Source organism: Zerene cesonia, chromosome 14 (assembly GCF_012273895.1).
Source record: "Zerene cesonia ecotype Mississippi chromosome 14, Zerene_cesonia_1.1, whole genome shotgun sequence".
Classification (NCBI taxonomy): Eukaryota; Metazoa; Arthropoda; class Insecta; order Lepidoptera; family Pieridae; genus Zerene; species Zerene cesonia.
The window spans coordinates 8,230,870-8,255,449 of record NC_052115.1 but is presented as its reverse complement, the minus strand read 5'-3'; the positions used below and the strand labels follow the sequence as shown (position 1 = coordinate 8,255,449).

The window sequence follows — 24,580 nt, the reverse complement described above, 5'->3', positions numbered from 1 at the left end:
AATTCTTGAGATAGAATCAGCGCGTAAGTACGCTGCTTACGGTCATGGCGGTCATTTTTATCGTGTTGTTAGTTGTTATACTGGAGCCGTGTGCGTCCGTGATATTTCATGTGAATGGTGAGTATATCTTTGTTACAGTCATGTTGTAGGTGTAATCGAATAAAGAAATATCACTAGCGTCAACGTTAGAATAATTAAAAATGTAATTTGAGTAGTTATTTTGTAGACTCTTGGACACAAGACAATAATTCTTTTCTATAAAAAGGATTACAGACGTCTCTTTTGGGGAAGGCGCCACTCCAAATTCGATAATTATTAAATTTATTTTATTTTAAAAATTCACTATAACGCCTTTTAAATGTCTGAACCAAACTTAAATGGGACCTAGGAGTTACCAACTTTCAAATAAAGAAAAATCTTCAAATTGGTCCACCCAAAAGATGTTTATGAGGTAACAAACACAAAAAATACAATTGAAAAATGACGTCCGTTTTTTTGAAGTCGTTTTACAATAGGACCAAAAGCAATTTCATACAGTTACGATAAGCTGTTTTCGCGTGAAAGAGTAACAAACATCCATTCATACTTGCAAATTTTCGCGTTTATAATGTTAGTAGGATTTGTGTGACATTCGTGGTGTAAGTCCAGCTGTCTGAAAAACAGCTATGAAAGCATTAGCCGTAATGTCTTTATTCTTATTTACTTTTGAGAAAAAGTAAATAAGGTCCTTCCTCGGAGAAGGTTCTATTACCATGCCAAGTTTCATCAAAATCCGTTCAGTAGTTTCTGCGTGACTCTCATTCGAGATACAGAGACAGACAGACAAAAATTTTTTAAATTGCATTTTATACTTCAGTATCGACAATAAAACGCCCATAAAAAAAACTTCTAAATATCTTCAATTTACAAAATTTGACCCCGACCACTTTTATTACAATAACATACATTGTCGTAGCTACCAAGGGGCTAGGCGGGGCAGTGCCCCGGGGCCCTCCAGCTCAGGGGGCCCTCGAATCCTTACCAGAAAATCTCAATCGAACTCAACTTTTGAAAATTTTTCAAAATATATGACAGGTGGCAACTCGTTTAACCATGCACTGTAAAAAAAAAAAGGTGTGTGTGCGATTCACACACGATAGAAGTGAAACTTCAATCGACAAAAGAATGAGATGAATATATATAAAATAGTATGTATATTTCTGTCTCATTCTTTGCCGGCTTCATTCTACACATTTTTACACGCTTTTTATTAGCTTCACCTGTATGTTTGTTTGTTTGTAACCGACTTCTTTGGGCGCGATTTTGACCCACTTTAAACGGCCAGATTTCGTTCAAACTTAGTAGATTTATTGAGGACTGATGACAAAACACTAATTTGATAAAATTATTCCATTTTTCAATTTGCAAAATATGATAAAAGCGTGTTTTTTAGTTTTTTTAAACTATTATAATATATTATTGTATATGTGTCTCTTACCTGTCGTTTTTCCGTTGCATCAGGTTTGAAATCACAACGATTCTAAAGAAGTTTCACTTCAAAAGGTTACTGCAGTAAAACGATTCTCGTTTGGTTCGACTCATCTATACGTTAAACCAAGTACCACGTGGGTATGATAATGTTTCTTGAGCCAAACGACATATTTTCGAATGAACAACTCAATGACAATGACATTCAATTGAGTTCTATTTACATCTTCAAATTCTCTATGACATTTGTTTTAAGTAATATAAAAAATTCATTAAAAATCACACTATTTCTTTCAAATAAGATTATGATAAAATTATAATAAATATTGTAATGAATATAAAATTTATTTGAGTATTTTGAAAAAAAAACATTACACGCTGTGGGAACCGAACCCATACCATATGTGCGATACGCCGGCGCTCTACCACTAGAGCAACCATACAACCAGTTTTTAAATTTGGCCTAAATCTCACATTTTATAGGCGGTTCAGTTTTTTGATAAAAATAAATATTTTATTGTTACAATGAGAGAAAAAGAAAAAGAATAAGATTTTTTACGTTAATACGCTTAAAACATACCAATATATATATATATACATTAATCTAAATATATATATATGAAAATTATGTTTAAATGAAGTTGGTTTTTAGATTTGGAAAAAAAACGTCTGTTTACCATACTAGCTGCGACCCGCGGTTTCACCCGCGTAAATCCGTATTCCGTAGGGATGTCGCTGTAAAAAGTTGCCTATATATTATTCCAATAGTCCAGCTATCTGCTTACTAAATTTTATTGCAATCGGTTCAGTAGTTGTTGCGTGAAAGAGTAATAAACATACACATACATCCATCCTTACAAATTTTCGCATTTATAATATTGGAAGGATTTAAAATACAAAATCCCCGGAAAATACCTACTTAGCCGGTTTCTTCTCCAAAGGCTTGTTCGTGAATTAATTATTTATTCAACAGGGGAGAACAAAATTATCGTTACTCATTTATTATTTGCCTTTTTTACAACCATGAGTTTATGACTAGCTTACCGCACGCGGCGTGATCAAAGGAAAAACAGATAGTTCGAGGCTTATCCCGCATACTTCCCTTTAGATGGAAATCTAAAGAGAAGTATAAAGTGAAGTGAAGTCCCGTGTCCCCTATTGGGGTATGGGGCAGATGATATACAACTGTTTCACTGATAGATTTTTTTTTATAGACAAGTAAGTGATCAGCCTTCTGTATCCTGCCAGACCGAGACTTTTTTTTTATTGTGCGTCCCCACCGGGAATCGAACCCAGGGCCCCTCGGTTCTACGCTCACGCTGTACCAAGGAGGCGGTCAAAGAGTAGGTAGGATAATAAATATAGATCTCAATACAATCGAATTTCTTCTACTCTTTCGGTTTCATGTGCCTAAGGGAGACTATAGGTGCTATGGTTTAGCGAAATGACGCGTTTGAAACCTTTGACAATTTATCAGAATCAATAAAACTCGCTATTGGTTTTAACAAGGACTGACTTATTATCTGACACTTAGTGATAAGTTTACACCCATATTAAATAGATGGATTTAGTACGATGATATTTTGTTATTAAGTTACAAATTTTTTTATAACAGGAAAATTTATTTATAACGTAAGTGCGTATGTTATCCTACAAATATTATAAACGCGAAATTTTGTGAGTATGGATGAATGGATGTTTGTTACCTTTTCACACAAAACTTCTGATTGGATATTAATGAAACTTTACAATAATACAGCTTATAAATCTGAATAAGTCACGAACTATATAAATACTTGCAATTGCCCGTGGGTCAGTCCGCGGGTGGACCGACGCGGCGCAGATAGTATGATATATGATACAAAAGTCCGACTTTGTATAATAAAACTAGGCACATGTCCCGTCTTCACCCGTGTTGACAAGAGATAGCAACAGGTATACGTACAAATATGCATTCAAATTCAAATTCAAAATGATTTATTGTGATTCACAGGTTAAAAGGAAGGTAGGTATTACATTATATAAAGTTCTACTGTGATCTGCCATGTGGCGTACAATTGTCAATTTTTACATAAATAATTAATTAATTATCATATTTATATATATTTTTGTTTATACCAAGCACAAAATAATAAAGGCACGATGTGTAATTTTATTGCCCATATTAAAATTTAATAGATATCATCATCATCATCATCAGCAGCCCATATATGTTCCCACTGCTGGGACACAGGCCTCCTATGAGGGTTCAGGCCATAATCCACCACGCTGGCCAAGTGCGGGTTGGCAGATGTCACATGTCGTCGAACTTTTAATTCTTGGACATGCCGGTTTCCTCACGATGTTTTCCTTCACCGTTTAAGCAGTGGTGATGTTAACCACATGCGCAGATAAATTGAAAAATCAATTTATTTCCTGCACGCTCGCCCGGTCTCGAACCCCGACTTATCGATTTTGAATTCCGAGGTTCTTACCACTGAGCCACCACTGCTAATAATAGATGCCACCACTGTTAATAGATATGTGTCATTGTATTTAGTTCAGTCAGTTATTTATTTATGATTGGTCAAAATATTCGTTAAGTGTGTAGAATGTCATTTCAGTTAAATAATCAAACAGAGATTTCTTAAACGACGTCAGATTGGTGCATTTCAGTAAGCACCACATGGATGATTGAAAAATAATTATAAAATCGGGTAGTTTTTGTTTGAAATCTTATCAATCTGTCCTCCTATATATTAATTGTTAATTGCCATTGAATAGTCATCATGAGTTGATTGTTTTGTTGAGATAAGGATTTATCGTTTCTAGGATATTCTTTATTTTGAATAATGAGTCATTTCGTGTCGGGGGTTGCTAACGGAGCATTATGTTATAAACATTTGAAAATGCGCGGAGTTCTGTATTTTATTTTTTATTTTTCGTCGTTGTCGCTGTCGCATTGGGTTGTAACCTATCCATTACATGTGATTTGGATAAATAAATAAATAAAAAAATTAAATAAATAAAATTATGTAACTAGCTTTGCCCCGCTGTTTCCCATATAGCATTCAACTTATAGATAAAAGACTGGGAGGAAGCTGTCCATCAAGACATCACCACTAGTTCGAAGGTCAGGGATCTGTATTTTATTTTTGTCCTAGGTACTGTTACTTTTTTGAAATATTTTTTTATCTATCAATGTTTCAAGTCACAGCGGACAGCTGAGCTACCTAGTTAGCTAGTACCTCTATGAAAGCGCCGCATAAAGATAAAGATAAATGTGGTAACATATACAAAAAACACATTCCACTCGATAACCTCCTCCTTTTTTGAAGTCGGTTACAAACTTCTTAACATTCCTTATATTCAAGTCAATATACATATATTTACAACTACCCATCTCGAGGTTTTTTTTTCCATCCGGTATTTCTTATGTAAGAAGGTTTCAGAATGACATCTCTTACAGTATATCAGATGGAAGGCTGTGATCTACAGACGGACCGACAAGCATGCAGAAATAAATAGAAGGTTTTCTAAGTGCACTACGGGACCCTAAATAAACGTTTTGTTTTGTTTCTTATCATAATATCATGACGTAAGGAGAGATTGTTAACAAAGTCCTAAGTGAATCTTTCTTTCTTGTTTTTCAAAGAGACTTGTTTTAAAAGTGCTTTTGAATACGATTAAATATATATAAGCCAAAGGTGACTGACTGACTGACTGACATAGTGTTTTATGAATGTATAGCCCAAACCACTGGACGGATCGGACGAATTTGACATGCATATATATATATGTATGTTATTATGTAGGCATCGGCTAAGAAAGGATTTTGTTAAATAGGGGATAAAAGTTTGTATTATAAAACTTTATTGACCGCGCGGGCGAAACCGCGGGCAACACCTAGTATAATATAAAGCTAAAAAGTTTCTTTGTTTAAACGCACAAATACCCGATTTCAAAAATATTTTACCTGTTGGATATGGGCGTGAATAGATATTCATTAAATTATTTTACCAATTGCATACATATTGCTTCAATAATAAATTATAAAACGGTTAAGTGTAGGTAAATAAAAATTGCAAGTATTAGATCTAAGGATATCTTTACGATCATGATTCTCGGTCTGGCAGGACACAAAAGGCTGATCACATACTTATCCATAAAGAAAATCGATCAGTGAAACGGATTTATATCATCAGCCCCATACCCCAGTAGGGGACACGGGTCTTCACTTTTCTATGTTCTAACCCCAGACGCTAGCATGTCTAAATAAGTAGAACAACGTAATATAAACATACTAAACAAAGATATTTACAAAATTTAGATTTCTAATTATCATTTAGATTGGTCGCACAGTTTTGTAAGCGGTTTTGATTTACTCCTTAACGCAAATTAAAATAAAATTTAATAAAGTTTTTCTAATAAAACTCATTCCTGTAAAGCTAATTATCATGTCACATAGTGGGTCAATAAATATTATATATATTTGTAATATACATATAATGCGAGATAAAACCGTCTCGCCTAAATATAAAATAATCACATCATTATTGCTATAATTGTTTTGGTATTACCGTGTTATAAACTCACATAGTATAATTTATGTTTGCATTACAAATTTTTATTAATATTTTAGTGTTCGTTTTTTCGAATCATTTTGTTTTCATAATTTTTTTTATGAATTTATGGGTTTTTTCGATGTCTACGACTCTGTAACTAATTCCTAATTTAATTGGATGTAGTTTTTAAAAGAAGCACAGAGTTCTTGATGGAATTTTTCGGAAATTATTTTGCAACTAGTAGCACGCAATTATTTAATTATTAGTTTGATAATTAATTTAGCATTCTATATTAATTATTCAATAGTTTTCCAATAATAGAAAAAAATTGATCACGAGGCGGGATTCGAACCCGCTTCGAACATCAGATGGCGTAGGGTGGCCCTCCGGCAACGCCTAGCCTCTCGGCCACCCGTGATGCCGCCACAGTAATCGAATTTCTTCTACTCTCTCGGGTGGCCGAGAGGCTAGGCGTTGCTACGGTTTGGCAAAAAACACAGGTTCGAATCCCGCCTCATGATCATTTTTTTTCTATTCTTTCAAAACGTCTCATTTATAAAAGCATTTCAATGCTATAAAACTAAAAATTAAATCGTAGACCTTGCTCAATATAAAACAATAACACCACTCGAGTTAGCAGAAAGGACTATATTTCCTCAATAACATGGATAGACGTAATTCTTGAACTCAGGTGTCATTGTCACTTAGATTTCCTTATCATAGCGTGTCCACGTCTAGGGTTACTGTGACATTGATCTAAATATTTTGTCGTTTGTAACACTTATGCTAGGTTTCAATATCGTTTCTGGTCCGTAGTATGTGGACTATAGATGACGTTTTCGAATACATGGTAACTCTTGGTCGCTTTCTCGTTCTTACATATCTAAATAAAGACGCCATGTACAACGTACAATCAATTTTGTCACTTTATACAACGTACTCTTTTGAACTACATGTGACGTCATATTCCTTCAATCGTTTTTAATGGTTGTACAATTAAAAGGGAGCGATTTTATTGCACATGAGATGCCATTATTAAGATATTAATAGAAATAATTTAAATAAATAAAATAAAAAACAAAAAACGACTAATATCAAATATCTTTTTATGTGAAAACATTCCTAATACAAAACCTACTAAAGTCCGGAATTCCGGACCGGTTTTCCGGACTTTCGACTTCAATTGATTCCTAATATATTATGTAATTTCTTAGAAGCTCTTACAAGCAATTTGAGAAAACTGCTGATCGCATTTATTCGTTTTTCTTTAGGTATCATATTTACATATTCAATTTATTATACCATGTTTTTATGCAATCGAACTGAAATAAATGCAATAAATAAGCAACAAAACTAACTTTCTTTCGTTTCTTTCAAACTATCGTGTATTCATTCAATTAGACTTGCTATGGAAGTACTTTTTAATCGTCTTAGAATAGTTCTACCATTTACCACCGGTTCTGAAAGCAGTTTCTTTATAACCGACATGAAATTTTGTAGTTGCTCATTTAAAATTATGTAAATTTTACATTGTAATTCTACACGAGTAATATGCATAGTAATAATACCATAGAACTGTCCTGTGGTTCTAAAGGACAATATTTTTTTAAAAGTGTCTACAGAGTTTCTTGTCGTCTCTTCTCCGTAGAATCTGCTTTCCGAAGCTGTGGTAAATGTTAAAATTGTGTTATGATGATTCAAAAATGCTTCTAAAGGAAGTCTAATTAAATAAATAATTGTTTCATTTTGAGCTTCTTTCTGATCAAAGTTTTCTTTTTCCTTTAAAATATCTCAACATTTAGAAATTAAAGATTTTTAACGGATTTTAAACGCGAATTATTGATTATATTATTAACCCGAAGTTTTGAATACTTTACAGTTAATAATTTTTTTCAAGACTTGTACGTGAGGCTATTGAAATTAAAAACATCAAAATTTCAATAGAGAAGATGGTTTGAAGCTTTCCAACACCTAGGATCCTGTTATCAAGAATTTAAAACCCCATACCAGACAGACCAAAAGACTAGAAGACACTGGCAGCCAATACTGCCAATATCCGGAAAATACTCAACATACCAACTGCGGAGAAATAGGTGGAGGTAGTTCGCAAACAACAATTTTCTTATAACCTTCAAGACATGTAACATCTTAGTCTCCCCGTGACCACGCTCGCTGTAAAGTGTTCGAAACTTCGGGTTAATATTGTAATCAATTAATCGCGATAAAATCGGTTAAAAAGTCTTTAATTTAATTGTATAATTCTCGCGTAAAATCAAGTACAAGAAAATACAATATCTCAACAGTTCTATGCTTTCAGAAACTGAATACAACAAAATGCCGCCGCTTTTCGCGATGGATAACTACGACCAGTGTATGTCTGACGCTGAGGGAATGTACTGCATTGCCGACTTTGATCTGTTCTCACGGCGAAGATCGTCACTAATGCATTTCATACAGGTAATTAATTCTATCCATTCTTTATAATTAGGAACATGGTAATGAAACCTAGATGTATTAAATACATAACAATAAGCAATGATAATGTTCCACAATGAATACTCTCTAAATAGCCTCTGCGTGTTGGATCTGTGTCTGAGCTGCAGTGAACCGCCTGATGGTAAGCTATCTAAATATATATCTATTTGGGGGTGTGGTACTTTCCCGATGCGATCTGGCCCAATTCGTGCCGAAGCGTGCTCGACTCTATCCTCCGCTATTTGTATATTTTAGTCGAGAATGAGTTATATCAATCAAGCAACTCCAATATCAGCGTATGCCTACCATAAGATAGCGTGATCAAATCAAAAGCTTGCTTAAAAAAAGTAAAATTAGACTTCTCTGTACATACGAATTAATCATCAGTGGGAAATTTCCATATCAGAGCCGATAAGAACCTTTTTATATATTTTCCGATGATATCAATGGTGTGACTGTAATTTAAATACTTCTTAATCTTAAGCGAGTGCTGATATCCGTATAACTACAATTAATTGATAACATATGAAAATTTTTATCTAGAAAACTCTTTTAGCACGCTTTTATCAGCTTTACCTGTCAGTAACCGATCTGTTTAGATTAGATTTTGACCCACTTTCAACTGAATGCCGTTGAATACAGTCTCAATAATTATGTTTCCATTAAACGGTTGTTAAAATATATTACAAATAATACCTCAATCTTATTAAATAAGATTGACATGAGGGCACATAATTATTTTAATTTTTAGTTTTATAGCATTGAAATGCTTTATAAATGAGAAATTTTTTGAAAGAATAGAAAAAATTTCTCACACACAATTATTTTTCATAAAAACACTAAATCGCTTTCACATTTTCAGAACTAGACCAAATTTCTCTAGCACCGGCTTTCAAATAAAAATTAATAATAAAAATCGGTTCACCCAGTAAATAGTTATGAGGTAACAAGCAGATTTTTAAAAGCCAAGCCGGTAACCAATTAAATGTATGGATGGAAGGCACAAGATGTATTTCATTACTTTGTTTAGAATAGACTCAAAACATACAATACAAAACCTATTTATTTTATTTCCACATTTAATACATCTCTTACGTATGTAAAGTCAAGACACGCGGCACCCAACAATAATTATATTATATTATAAATGTAATAGATTCTAATTGACTTGTTTGTCATGCCGGGTCAAGACGACTGCGACCGTTAAACTATGGGTTAAAAACTTGTGTTTGATCTTTATTGTTATGTAACTGGTTAACGCATTATCACATTTGTACGAAACGCGAGGGAATGAAAATTAGAGCAGTTTACTCTTGCACCATATTGTCGGATAGGAAACCGAAGAATAAAATTAAACTTAAAACTTAACTAAACATGTATTTGTTATATTCATGTAAGCTTTGTCTGATTTTATTTATTTCCTTATTATATTATATTAATTTATGTTGTGTAATTAAATGTGTGGTGTTATACTGAGATCGTATATGTGGGAGTCGTGCACGCTTCGGCACGAATTGGGCCAGCTCGCACCGGGGAAGTACCACACCTCCACAGAAAGCTGGTATAAAGTAGAAGTATGCTACTGTGTTTTGTACGATGAGTGGGGGAGCCGGAGACCAGTTTCCTTTTCTTCACTGTTCCCAGTCCATTCCTTCTTTTCCCGTCGTCAACCCTTTCCTTACCCCTTTCCCATAAAAGCGGGCAGCTCATATTCAGAGGCACTACCTCTGCGTATATTAATTTATTCGTTATTCTTCTTGCGATGGCTGAGTTAATTTATTTATTTAAAACATAACATATTTTTATGGTCTCGGTATCACGTTGTTAGGTTAGCTAATTATGTAGCAGCTTAACACAGAAGGTACCTTATGTAGGAACTGAATAAATTAATAACCGACTCAGTATGGACATTTGTTGTGGTAGTCGAGCACGCTTCGGAACGAATTGGGCCAGCTCGCACCGGGGTAGTACCACACCCCCACAGAAGACCGGCGTGAAATAGCATTTTGCTGTGTTTCGTTCGGTGAGTGGGGGAGCCGGAGGCCCATATCCTTTTCTAGATTTAGAGCTGTGTATATTGTTTGACTTTGTAGTACTTACTGGCCTATAGCAACAAGAGACGTATGCAATTTTTTTAAATCCGTCTCGTAGTTCTTGAGATCAGCGCGTCCATACCAACAAACTCTACAGGTTTATATGTTAGTATAGATTAGTTTTATAGACATCTCCAAGGTAGAAATCGCTTTATAACATTGTATACCAACAGAAATTAATAACAGCATAATTACACGTTTTAAGAAGCCTTGATCTAAGGCTTGTATTACCATAATTTTCTACGACACATATTTGACGCCAATTTTAATCTAAAGTTAAAATTAAAAATATAATAAACAGATTTTCATTGTATATACTAAACTTGCATGATTAGAATTGGAACTCATTCTGAAATATATTAAAAATATCGGTAAAAAGCGAAGTGCAAATAAAGAATATTAATAATAATATAAAGCTGAAGTAATTACAGTAAATGAGGCCCATAAAACTTGCCGCCCAAACATTTGCTTTCTGCTTTCTTCTGAAGTATTGACTTTGAATTGCTTCTGAAGTATTGACAGACACCGGGAGCCATCCACAAAATATATGTTAAACTAGACTACAGTGAGTCTCTGAGACTACAGAGTGCACTGTGTCACAGATAATGTAATAGTGCCAGAGTAAAACTAGTCTGTGAGTTCGTTTGTGAGTACGTACATAAAATACGATCTGTTATAGCGCTCCTAGATACATGGGCTAAACAAAGGATTTTTGTTTATCCATAAACAAGAATACTTTTAAAAGTGGATGCGCGGAGGAGGGAGGCGAAGGAACCAGCCCGAGCTACATACGCCGTTTTGTTAGCAACACGGGACACTATTTAAGGGCTACTGCGCGCATTAATTATTATCTTTTTCATCATTACTATGTTAATGACTAATATCGAGCTATGATCGAACATTTTTCGACTTTAACTACGGGATCAAAGGCGTTGTACTGCTGTAAACTTTCTCTTTATATTGTGCTTGAATTTATCTTCTAAATCTATATATTATTAGCTCTCTTTTTAATTTATATTAATGTTATAAAATCTCTTTTTAATTTATATTATATGCGTTTTTAAGCGTAAAACTGCGAGAACAGTCTTCCAATTAGGCAATACTTTTTGAAGGTTATTAGGAAGGGAGAAAACGTACCACGGGTGAAGCCGGGTCGGGCAACTAGTATAAACATAGGTCAAATTTTTGGGCAAAAAAAAATCATTATTTCCCTAATAAAAACACTACCAAATCACATAGTATGATCTTATTAATGCGTTTAATATAATGTATGCAATTTGAGCCCAAGTCAGGTATTAGTTTAAACGTAAGAACCAGTTTACAATAATTGTCTCACAAAACATAATATGAGATTCTAAGAACGTGTTTAGTTGTATTTATATTTTATTTGTTGTGCCGTGAATTTTCTAGTTATTTATCCGTTCAAACGTGAAGTTTTTAAAATCTTCATCTATGAAGTAAACAAGGTGGAATATTTAGTACTACAATAGTACACTGGAGCATGAACTAATACTAAAATAAAAAAGCGTAGTTTCGAGACTATGTGGGGATTTAACTTTTGAATTGATTATTAAATATTTTATCTGCATATTATTAACTAGCTTCGCCCCGCAGTTTCACCCGCGTAAGTCCGTATCCCGTAGGAATATCGGGATAAAAAGTTGCCTATATGTCATTCCAGTTGTCCAGCTCTCTACGTACGAAATTTCATTGCAATTGTTTCAGTAGTTTTTGCGAGAAAGAGCAACAAACACACACACACATTCTTACAAACTTTCGCATTTATAATATTAGTAGGATAGGATAGGATTAGTAGGATTCACAACTGTTTCACCATTCAAATCAGTGGCAGTAAACATCGTGAAGAAACCGACATGTCCAAGAACCAAAAGTTCGACGACATATTAAATTAACCAACCCGCACTTAGCCAGTGTGGTGGATTATGGCCTGAACCCTCGTAAATTGATGTTGGTGATTACGAATTGACTAGCGGCGCCCCGCGGTTTCACCCGGTTCAGTAGTTTTTGCGTGAAAGATTAACAAACATACACACGTAAGTAAGTAGGGTAGTAGGATTTAAACTCTAAGTTTAATATTACAAGTTATACTTTTGAATAGCATTTTTCTACAAAATTTTCATGGTACAATGGTACATGGTACTTTCATCCCCTATTTGAACCCCTTGAGGCTAAAATTAATCAAAATCCTTTAACTCTGCATGCCAAATTTCAGCCTGATCCGTCTAGTGCGTTAATAGATAACCTTTGGGTTATTATATTATATTATGCATATTTAAAGTGTATAAATTTTCCTAATCGTTATAAAATGTAATAATTATACATTACTTTGATTTACTTGATTTAAATACCCTACATGATAAACTAGCTGCTATCCGCAGCTTTGCCCGCGAGGCCAAAATTAATTAATAATAGGCCCTTGAGGGAAGAATTTATCAATTTTAATTTCAACGATTACCTACATCATAGTGGTAAGCCATATTTCAGCTCTATCGGTAGAGTTGTTTGGGCTGTGCGTTGATTAATCAGTCTAGTCACTTCTATAAGTTAAGACTAGCTGACCCGGAAAATTGCACACAAAATTTTCATAAAAATCGGTCCAGCAGTTTCGAAGGCGCATGAACTAACATTGTGATACGAGAAAATTTTATATATAGAGAAGACAACTTCCTTTTATATGCATATATCTGATAATTCATTAACTTTTGACCTCATAAATTGTGACGTGGTTTATAGCATATAATTATTTATTTATTCGTTTATATAAAAACTAATTGTGAAGCTTCATCTTAGACTAAGACAATTATTCATATGGGTAATATTGTTTTATGGGTCATAGATTATTTATACCATCGTTTACGTACCAAAGCTTGGATGTATTGTAGACAATTCATAACTTTATATAAACTGAATCCAATTAGTTGTTTAACATCTCCATAAATTTATTGTAACGTAACCATTATATGGATTGTACCAAACATTTACATATATGGCCTTATTTGTATCATCATAAGAACTATAATCATATGAACCATCAAAGCACTCAGAATTTATATTTTTTCTGTTTGATTTATTGCATATTCGTTTCAGGAATACTCAGCATACACCAAAAAGCATTACAATCATACTCAACTACACAGAGGTATTTGTATAACACGGACCTGTAAAACTTATCTACTTTACAACTCAAATAAAACAATGGACCTAAACATGACCCTTGAGGGATGCTTCAATAAAACAATATGGGATGACTACAATATAGAGGCAAAGTTATCAAAGCTACACTATTGTAAGAAGAAAGGAGACAAGAGGATAATTGATAAGAGTGATATAGCTGTTTTTATAGTGTACGTGGTGCTAATTTTGTTACATTTTATCGGAAGCTCTTACGACATCATCAAATCTCGAAACGATAAAGCTGGTAATATAGCTGTAAATTACTGACCATATATTGATTTAGATGAATGATATAAAATACAATTTGAAGCCCAAACTGGACTAAAACAAAAAACAAGGGATTCCCATACCTTTTTCTTCTTTAACTTCATTATGCTTTAGAAGATTAATTTTAACCCACTCATATTTCTAGAGGCGAAATGTGACTATGAAAAAATTACACATCGTTATGAGTTTTCGAATAATTAACTATTAAACATTAATAATGTTTCTAACAAAAAAAATAAATTAATGCGTATGATGGATCTGTATTTGCATCATCTAATTCAATATGTGTTGTATGAAGTATTTAAAGCATGCAATAAATTCCATAATCAAATTGTTCATTGTTTACAGAAAACAAAATCCTTCTTGCGTTTTCTCTGAAAAGGAATTGGGCGAAATTAACAGCACCTAGTGGTGCTGGTCCAGAGCCGAGGTTGGAAAGACTGAAAATGATTAATGGTATGAGGTATGGAACATTTATGCAATGCAGACCCGTTTCGATTTACTCACCCTTCCCAATCCAATCCTTTCCTTATACATTTCCCCTTAAAAGCGAGCAACGCGTTCGAGGAGGCTCTACCTCTGCGAATGTTCATGGGCTGCATTTACCATCAGTTGTACCACCAGTTCAGTTCCTTGCTTATGGCATATAAAAATGCAATTATATCCTATTTGCCATTAATATTATTTGTAGAAGAATTTGTTTGAATGCTCAGTCAATCCAGAAAGTTTAGTTATAAATTTAATCTGGATTTTCTTTATACGTGTATGAACTATCTCGCGGTTTCACCCGCGTAAGTCTGTATCTCGCAGGAATATCGGGATAAAAATGCCTATATGTTATTCCAGTTGTCCAGCTATCTACGTACCAAATTTCATTGCAATCGGTTCAGTAGTGTTTGCGTGAAAGATTAACAAACATACACATACACATACATCCATCCTCACAAACTTTCGCATTTATAATATTAGTAGGATATGTTTTAATAAATTTGTTTCACTTTTCAGATCAATAACAATGATTTTTGTTATTTTTTCGCACACTGCTGTTATTTTCTTTCATACTTTCCATGTTAACCCACTATTTGTAGAAAAGGTGAGTGTTTAATAATGCATCTTTTTTTGTGCCTATATCCGCAGAATAATCAGTACAACTCTATCTATCCAAAGGGTTATTTTAAATTGACATATTAAAATGTATCAAGTAAATAAAGTTTCATACTATTTACATTTACGTTTATACCCAAAAAAAAATTAAATACTACCCGATTTTTTTCCTTATATATTACATCCCTAACTTAAAAAGGTCTTTAATACGTTTTTATGACAAATGAAATACCTGATATACTTAACAAATAAAATCACGTTATACCAGTATACACACGGTATCTCTGAATAAAATCTGCGACCAACAACAATTGTACTTATACAATTATACTCTCTTGCAAATCTGTACTATAAATTTTTAATGTCATCGTCGGCATTGGTCGCCTGATGTTAAGCACTAACACCGCCCATGAACATTTGGAGACGCGCAAGTTCTGCAATCGACCTTACGCCTCTACAAATGCCGACTTCAAATTCTAGATGGATTAAGAAAGGATTGACGAGACGAACAAAGGAAAGGACTGGGTAGGATAAGCAATAGGACATGGGCTTCCGGCTCCCGAACCACCATCCAACCATAAAGCTCTTTCTTTTGGTTTCTGGAACTACTACACTGGCATTACTCCTACTTTAAGACGTCAAAGTCCTCTAGTAAACTAACTTCATTTTTGTAAACACTTAATATGTCAAGGAATCAAAAGACATAGTTTAAATTCTAAACTCTAAACTTTAGAAATAAGATTAACTTCATAATGTTCTCTTTTAATTTTCCAGTCTTATGACGATCCTATGAAACAAATTGCCTTCAACGGAACTCTGGTGACATATACGTTCCTAGCGATGTCCAGTTTCTTACTAGTCTACAATTTTCTCATATACTCGGAGACTCATGATATATCCTGGTGGGACTTTCCTAAAGGAGTGTTTTTACGATGGATAAGGTAAGGCAAAAAAATTTGATTAATTATTTTGTTTCTATATGTCATTCCATGTAAGAGTTCAATTCATTACATTGAATTAAACTAAAAATCGTACGATACAAGAAACACGAGACAAACAAATCAATTTGTCGGTCTGTATGTTGTCTGGTTTTCATGTGAAAGTTCTGGACGGTTTTGATAAATCTTTTTTTTGTTATAGTATTAGTTCTTAGCAACATATAGGCTATTATAAAAAAATAATAAGTTAAATCCGCTCACGTGTGAACAAAAATGCGGGTACAGACAGTTATAAAATTGCCTCAATCTAATTTTCGACTTGGATTTTTTGTATTTATTGATAGGTGAGTATTGCCAAAATTAAACATTACTTAAATTAAACAAATTTTCGTGTTTACAGTTAGTTACCTTTGATTACTTTCAATACTTAATTTCTATATGACAGACCACATTGCATTTGAAACTAGACTTATTAAATAACTAACTTCAATGTTAAATTTAACTCCTGATTTAAATTAAATGTAAAAAAATTGTTATGACGACTGTCCTTGTCGGTGATGTATCTTAACATAGTATACTAGTATATCCCTGCAGCGGAAATCAACTGGATTATCACTTGAATTTTTTAGATTAACGCCGTCATATGCCCTTGTCCTGGCAACTATAGCCACCTGGATAAGGCACGCTGGAGACGGCCCGCTGTGGGACTACGTTGTGGTCAGCGAGTCGGACGCCTGCCGCATCAAGTGGTGGAAGCATATGTTATACGTTAATAACTATTTCTATGACCATGTCAACTGTCTCCCCCAGACCTGGTGAGTTGAATCAACTTAAAAATTGGTCGTAAGAGATGTCTGAGATACTTCCCAAGAAATTTCAGACAGACGCTTTAGGATTATTTAATTCTTTATAATATTGACACATACTCGGTAGAGTTATTAACAATCATTGTCCGTAATTCCAGGTATCTAGCCGCTGACACCCAGCTATTCTGCTTAGGTCTCCTAGTGCTTGTAGCGTTTCGGACGCAAAAAGCTAGAAAAATAGTAGCGATAATCATTTTTCTACTATCACTCGTAATTACCGGAGGTGTTACGTATTTTAATAAATTGGACGTCATTTTGTTGCAGACTCCAGAGTAAGTATGATTTTTTATGTCATATGGTAAGCGATCATCACCGGCCATGAAGATACGCAGACGCAGTTCCCCTGCAAATGCGCTGCCTACTTTTAATGGGTAAAGACAAGGAACGGAAAGGGTGAGGAAACAGAAACGGGCGTCCGGCTCTCACTCGCAGTAGGAAACACAGTGGCATTCTACTATTTCACGCCGGTTTGCTGTGAGTTCAAGCTGGCCCAATTCATGCCCAAGCAAGCTAAACTTCCACATATATACATATAAATAGTTATCTTATGTTAAGTATTTTGTGTATAAACAATGTATCAAAACGTGAATAAACTTCCTATTTCCCTTGATTACTGCATCACGTGTGAAATGTTGGAGCGATTTCGCTTATTTTCTTTTCTTTTAATCGATTTCAAAATGAGAGGACGTTCTCAATTCGATTTTATTTTTGTATTTTTGTCTTATAACTTTACATTCGCGACTGACGAATCGTTCAATATTAAATTTAACATTCTCAATTTATATACATTGTAAAGCTCTTATCAGTAGTAGAAATCTGCAAGTCATAGAATAAAGTTCGGATGCTTGATTTCTTTGATAAATTTTCAAGAGATTTGTATCGTTATTTATATTGTTTTGTGTTCAATACAGTTCAAATAAAGAATCATTATCAATTATAATAATATCATTTATCATAAAATCATTCATTGGATAAACTTCATGGTAAAAACTAATGAGGATAGTGCCTCTGCGAAGGGGGTACACGTTTTTAAGGGAAAAAGGATAACTAGGGAAAGGATTGACGACTAGAAGGAAGGAATGGTCGGGTATAGGAAACGAGCATCCGGCTTCCTCACTCAGCGTTTGAAACACAGGAGCATGCTTCTACTTCAGGCCGGTCTTCTGTGGTGGTATGGTACTTCCCTGTGCGAGCTCCCACATTCCATTATCATTATTTCTATAATGTGCATTACAGGAACTATCGGACTCTATATGCAAATGATGACACATTCAAACAAACGTACGTCGCGAGCCACGCCAACTTATCAACCTTCGTGTTAGGCTTTGCTGCGGCCATGCTTGCCTACCATTGGCAGGTGGAGAAAAAAGATCTCACTGTTTATAAGGTAACTAGCTCTCGCAACTAGAGCCACGTGGTCAAATAAATAGCCCGCCGTCAAATACGTGGTAAAAAAAGGCCTTATATCCTAATATCCCCAGTATTTGATCGTCGATTACAATTTGGAGGTCTTTAAGAGGAGAGTGAAAAGGAACCTTCTAGAAAAGCACGCTCCATCTTAAGCTACATCTCAGCTTACCATCTGGCGATATCATGGTCAAGGGCAGCGGCTCTATTATGAATATAAAAGGTCCTATCTTAGCGGATGTCTACATCAGGGTTATCTGCATCCCAAATGAAATGCATCCTGAAAATTTAATTTATTTATTTATTTAGGCTGTTTCGCTCTGAATGATTACAAATTAAAACTTAACCTAGGTATACATTGACAAAAAAGGCGGTCTTAAAGCTACACAGCCATTTCATCCAGACAACTAGGAGAAGAGTATTAAATATTAAAATATATTAATAGAAAATATACCAAAATAAATAATAATTATGATGACAATTTGTATAAAATATGCATTGTGTAGGTAACCTGTGAAAAAAGTGACGAGATAAAAATATAACAAATATTTAATCTGTGTATGTTATTGACACAACATGGTCTAGACCATGTATATATAGTCTAGACTAGAGAGTTTGTATGTCTTTGAATTTCATTTTAATCCGGTTAGAGTTCGTATTTACATATAATGGATTATTTTTTTTTGTGTTTATGAGTAAACCAAAACTTCCTTACATTTAACTTGTTGAATAAGATATTACTGTAAACATTATTCTCCTCACCTCAAGTTTTAATGTGTTCTTATGGCACAGATAAAATAGGTAATCTTATATTAATCTAATATTATTAACACGAAAGTTTGCGTAAAATCGCCTCAATGGATTTTAATAAGACTTTACAATATTATAGTTTATACATCATAATAAGACATGAGCTCTATAAATACTTGCTATGCCCGTGCCGCGCGGGCAAACCGCGAGTGAAATCGCACTAATATTATAAATGTGAAAATTTGTTTATTTGTCAATTGGGTGATAGGATACTTTTTATCCCGATTAAATGCTCCATTGGGATAAAACAGGAATTTTGATATCCGGACAGAGCCGAGCGTCTAGTATCATATATTAATACTATACTAGCTTCCAAATTGTCTGGAAGTGTTCGCTTATATCGTTCGGTCAATATTTCTGCTCTTTCTAACTGTAATTATATTTTAATACATTCTTGATCATTCCTTTTCAGCGACACGGGTGGGTGATGTGGCTCCTCTTCCCCACTGGACTTGGTCTGTTGCTCTCCGGCGGTATCTTCTATATCGATGGGATTGAGCTATCCCAAGCCTTCAAGGCAGTTTCCGCTGTCTTCATGAAAGTCGCCTTCATCAGCATTGTCTGTGCATTCATGATCGGATGCATATTTAAGTTTGAAAGTGCGTGCTAATAACTTATTTATCCTACTAATCCTACTAATATTATAAATGCGAAAGTTTGTAAGGATATGTGTGTGTTTGTTGCTCTTTCACGCAAAAACTACTAAACCGATTGCAATGATATTGGTTACGTAGCTGGACAACTGGAATAACATATAGGCAACTTTTTATCCCGATATTCCTACGGGATACGGACTTACGCGGGTATTTTACCCCTTTGGGGTAGAATTGATCAATATCCTTTCTATGACTACGTCATAACATCTACGAGTATACCAAATTTCAGTCCAGTATCTGGGCCTGTGTAATGATAGATCACTATATCAGTCAGTCCGTAGATCACCTTTGAGTTATATATATTTATTATTATTTGTTTTTCTAATGTACAAATTTATTATCATTTACAATCTATTAAGATTATCTATTTCCCTACAGATTTATATCGCTGCATAGTGGAGTGGCGCGGCTTCACTTGGACCGGCAGGATATCATACAGCGCCTTCCTTCTTCATACAATTTTTCAGAGATGCCTGTTTGGGATCCAAATGTCACTTATTTATTTGTCTGATTTCGATATAGTAAGTTGTTTGTGCACTTTTATGTTGTATGGATAGTTTCTTAAAGATAGTCAAACACTTTCCCAAATACAATATTTTTTTATGTCATAGCGGGCAACTGAGCTAGTGGTTCGTCTGATGATAAGCAATAATCACCGCCCATGACCATTGCACAGCCTGTGCGAATGCACTGCTCGCTTTTAGGGGGTAAGGGATAAGGAAAGGATTGACATAGGACTAGACTGGGAAAGATGAGGAAAGGGAAACAAGCCTCGGATTTGTAAAATTTAAGTTTTATCTATATTGTTTGATACTAACATTAATAATATTAAAGAGGTAGAATTTGCGATGTTGTATGGGGTAATCTCTGTATCTGCGATTTTAAATTTATTTTATCAATAGACAGCCACGTTATCTCTGTATGTCACACCTATATTTCAATTTATCTGGTAAATCCGAGACCAGTTATCTTTACTTATTATATACTTACTTTAGCAATACTGTAGCTTACTTTTGGTTGGTTTTTTTGCAGGCTATGTTCCTGCAGGCTTCGCTATTTACCTCCTACCTTTGCGGCGTGTGTTTATACTTATTTGTGGAGGCACCAGTCGGAAGTCTAGTCAAAGCTTTGCTGACCCCATCTGAGAAGAATACAGTGCAAGCACCCGAAGATAAATAGTTTCTTAAGACCTTTAGCAAATGTAGTTTTAATAGTCACAAATAAATGATTACTGTTTCCACTACCTACAAGAGTTTTCAATCTTGAAATTCGGATCTTTTCTTTGAAATCAAGTGAATTGTAGTTTGCCTAGCAGAAATGGTTTTGAGCCATAAATCTATATGTATAAGGCTTGTATTTGTTAAATTTTTCTCTTTCATGCCACCTGTTTTTGTTTCCATTATTTTTATGACATTTATATTTTTATTTATAATTTTTTATAAATTTTGCGTGTTTAGTGTGCCTTTCACTCGTGTTTTATGAAATTTATTAACGGTGAAATCCGTTTGTCTGATTGAAGAGATTCAGACTGATCATAAAAATGTAGAAAAATCAGCAGAACATTGGAGAGAAACGTAACAATAATATTGTAAATAATTATTATACAAAAAAAGATCACCCTCGTTTTTTTGACGCCATTTTGTGACGTCATACATACGAATTAATAATTGAACTTAAGAATTTTGTTATTCAAGTTTATGAAAGAGTCAGACAAAAGCAGTTATAAGCAAGTTATAAGCAGTTTTTCAATTGCAACAAGGATTTCTAAGTAAATTGTACTTCAAATGGCATTTCACACATAATTAGCACATACAGATCTCTGACGTTCCTTGTCTCAGGAAGATAGCATAGTAATTTTCTTAAATTACTTACATTAGGAGTTATATCATTTTTATATGAAACTAGCTTTCTTCTCCCGCGTAGTCAATGAGAAAACAGTCCAGATTTCCTCGCATGCTATACCCTTTCGAAGGTCCCAATTTTAATCCAAATCGCTTCAGTGGTTTAGGCGTGAAGAAGAGACAGACAAGCTACTTTCATATTTATAACATTAGAAAGTTAGTATCATTTGAATACTAAACAGCACCCTATCACCAGAGCAACCCGACGGAACGCAATGGGGTTTCAGTCGATAGGAATTCGACATAATCCACGACTCCTTCCTTCTCGTATCGAAGCTAGATTTACCCACTCAAAAAGGTAAGTACCGTTTCAAGTGTAATATGACAGTAATCAGACACTTTTAAAAGTAATTATATCTATAAGAGCATGTTAAACCAAAGTGGAACCATTGTACGATATTCAAAGAATACAATATATATAATTGATAAGATAACTCGTTTGTTCGTGTAGAAGATTAGAAAATCAAAGTCTATCCGAAACATCTAGTACAATTCAATAGATTCGACAGATACTCCCAATAATCTGTCTAGATTATAATGAAATGCCTAAATAATATACTAAATACATCATCCACGCCACGTACCAACGTCTCAAATAAAAAACTAATCAAGGTGAATGCTCAAGGCCATTATCAAAGTTATTAAATAAAGTGACGCCTGATTCACAGATTAAAGGGTACATAACGAATACCACCGATACATTGCTCGCTATCTTGCCTGGTAACAATTTGAAGTCATCAATTTCGAAGTTTATGGAATCTTGATTTTGATAAATAATAGCGATTGATATGGCATGCCCTTAAAAATATCTATGTAGAATCGTCAGGTGCGTGAGAAGGAAGCTAAAGGTAAACTGCAAATATGGTCACTCATCCATTTTATGACCTTGCCAACCGTTGTTTAGCTTCGGTTTTTTTTTGTTTCTTGTTACAGTGGCTACAGAAATACATAGTATAACATTCATGAAATACAATCAGACAGTACAGATAAACAGACCAACGGATAGCGATGTCTCAGTAATATGGTCCCATTTTACATTTCGGAACCCTAAAAACTGGCTTGATACAACCATAGAATACAAAATGTTTAATTAAAAACTAGAAGTTACTAAGCTTAGCCTGTAGCAGTAAAATAACATCACAGAAGGCAATTATGTATGTATGTATGAAATAAATTGAATTGAAATTGAATTATTTCAAAACAAAAAAAAAAAATAATAAAACATCAGAGAAGGCTATCTCCTAGGTCCATTGTTTTTTCGTATTTAAATCCTTATTTACTGTTTATTATTACCTAGTTACCTAGCTCGATTTAGTATTTTATTTGTGTAGTTTTAAAGATCCTAAAGTCTTTAAGATACAATACATAGGGACATAGAGACAGACACAGAAAGCGACTTTCTTTTATACTATGTCACTACATAATTCAATCATTGGTCACAATTAAATCAAGTTCAAGCTAAAATAAAATAAAAATTATCAATCAAATACAGTATTATTTTAACTTTTTAACTGACTTCAAAATGACTTCAACGGTCAGAAATACGACTGTATTTTTATGTTTGTCATCATAATATTTTTACTGGGTGAATCGAATTTGATGATTCCTTTTTTAAGCTAGTGCCTCTGTGTGGTCTCATTGGTCTAGTTCAGACAAATTGAAGTTGGTTTTTTATGTTATAGACGGGCAACTGAGCTGATGGTTCGCCTGATGGTAACACTGTGAACATTCGCAGAGGTTGCTTGCGGATGCGTCGCTCGCATTTAAGGGGAAGGGATATGGAAAGGATGGCGACTGGAAAGAAGGAATGAACTGGGACGGGTGAGGACAAACTATTCCACACCGGTTTTCTGTGGGGGTGTGGAACTTCCCCGAAGCGAGTTGGCCCAAATCGTATCGAAACACGCTCCCCTCCCACATAGATAATTTTTTGTTAAGAAGAAAATTCAACGATTTATACACACTTCGGGTATAAAACTTGTAGTACGAGATCCCGCTGCAGGATTGGTGTGCTCATCGACTATTTGTTTAAAACCAAATTTTTATGTTTATATAATTAAGAGAATATATATTTACTCGGGTGCCTATCAAAATTTGACCGCCATTATTTTAAATTTAATTTATTTATTTTTAAACAAAATAATGTCGTCATTAGCTACTGTATTTGCCAATTATTATTATCATGATGCAATGTATTTTATCTTGCGATAGTCGCGCTTCCAAAAATAAGCGTAGTAGATTATTTGCTGTGTTGTAGTCAGTCGTGGTCGGCGATCGTCAGCATAAAAACGTTTTTCGTTTGCCAAAATCTGGCTTCGTTGTTTGTTTTGATTTATATTTGTGATCTGTGTAATGGAGACCGATAAAGAGGCAATTGTGAGTTCGAGATAATTTAAAAGCGTGTTTTTTATATTACCTCTTGTTTGCCAACATTTTTAAAATTGTTAGCATTTAAAAAATGTTGGCCATTTGCTTTTTATGTTCATCAAAATCGGATCAAAACACACAGTATCTATATATTTTTTTTTTTCAAAATATTGTGGTTTTCATTCATCGTTTTGAGTTTAAAAATCATCTTATTCTACAATATAACGTGTGCTTGTTTTGATTAGGAAATTAGTAGAAAAGAAAGAAGTGACATTACTGTAAATGTCATGGAAATAGAAATGACAGAATTCTTTTTTTGTATCTGGCCAAAATTTGGCAATAGCACATTTTATTCTACCGTATATGCATGACGTCATCACATCATTTTTCGTTTTAATTTATTTTCTCTAATCTTTTAGGGAAAGTTATGTAAAATGAATGTTTTTTGTGGTCTCAACAGTAAAATAAAGAATCGAGTTTTTCTTCATGG

At 34.1% G+C, this 24,580-nt stretch overlaps 2 protein-coding genes across 2 annotated transcripts in view; both read left to right on the top strand.

Annotated features, from left to right (window-relative positions):
- Nucleotides 1–21,104, top strand: LOC119832048 (nose resistant to fluoxetine protein 6-like). The gene is made up of 12 exons (XM_038355638.1): nucleotides 1–117; nucleotides 8,329–8,468; nucleotides 13,688–14,018; nucleotides 14,390–14,504; nucleotides 15,047–15,134; nucleotides 15,920–16,086; nucleotides 16,713–16,898; nucleotides 17,048–17,221; nucleotides 18,186–18,336; nucleotides 19,579–19,765; nucleotides 20,201–20,343; nucleotides 20,855–21,104. The coding sequence occupies exons 1-12, from the start codon at nucleotides 45–47 to the stop codon at nucleotides 20,999–21,001; spliced, it is 1,902 nt and encodes a 633-aa protein (XP_038211566.1). The 5' UTR covers nucleotides 1–44; the 3' UTR covers nucleotides 21,002–21,104.
- A 2,875-nt stretch (nucleotides 21,105–23,979) lies between these two features.
- Nucleotides 23,980–24,580, top strand: part of LOC119831803 — a 4,905-nt gene continuing 4,304 nt past the window's right edge. The window contains exon 1 of the mRNA XM_038355332.1: nucleotides 23,980–24,099. Coding sequence (XP_038211260.1) covers nucleotides 24,076–24,099 — 24 coding nt within the window. The 5' untranslated portion in view covers nucleotides 23,980–24,075. The remainder of the gene's footprint in view (nucleotides 24,100–24,580) is intronic.

What these genes read in the sequence shown, in the direction of transcription:
- LOC119832048 (XM_038355638.1), top strand. Translation starts at nt 45, where the DNA reads ATGGCGGTCATTTTTATCGTGTTGTTAGTTGTTATACTGGAGCCGTGT. An exon ending in ACCCACTATTTGTAGAAAAG is followed by an intron (nt 15,135 to 15,919) that starts GTGAGTGTTTAA and finishes TTAATTTTCCAG; the next exon opens with TCTTATGACGATCCTATGAA. An exon ending in ATTTTGTTGCAGACTCCAGA is followed by an intron (nt 17,222 to 18,185) that starts GTAAGTATGATT and finishes TGTGCATTACAG; the next exon opens with GAACTATCGGACTCTATATG.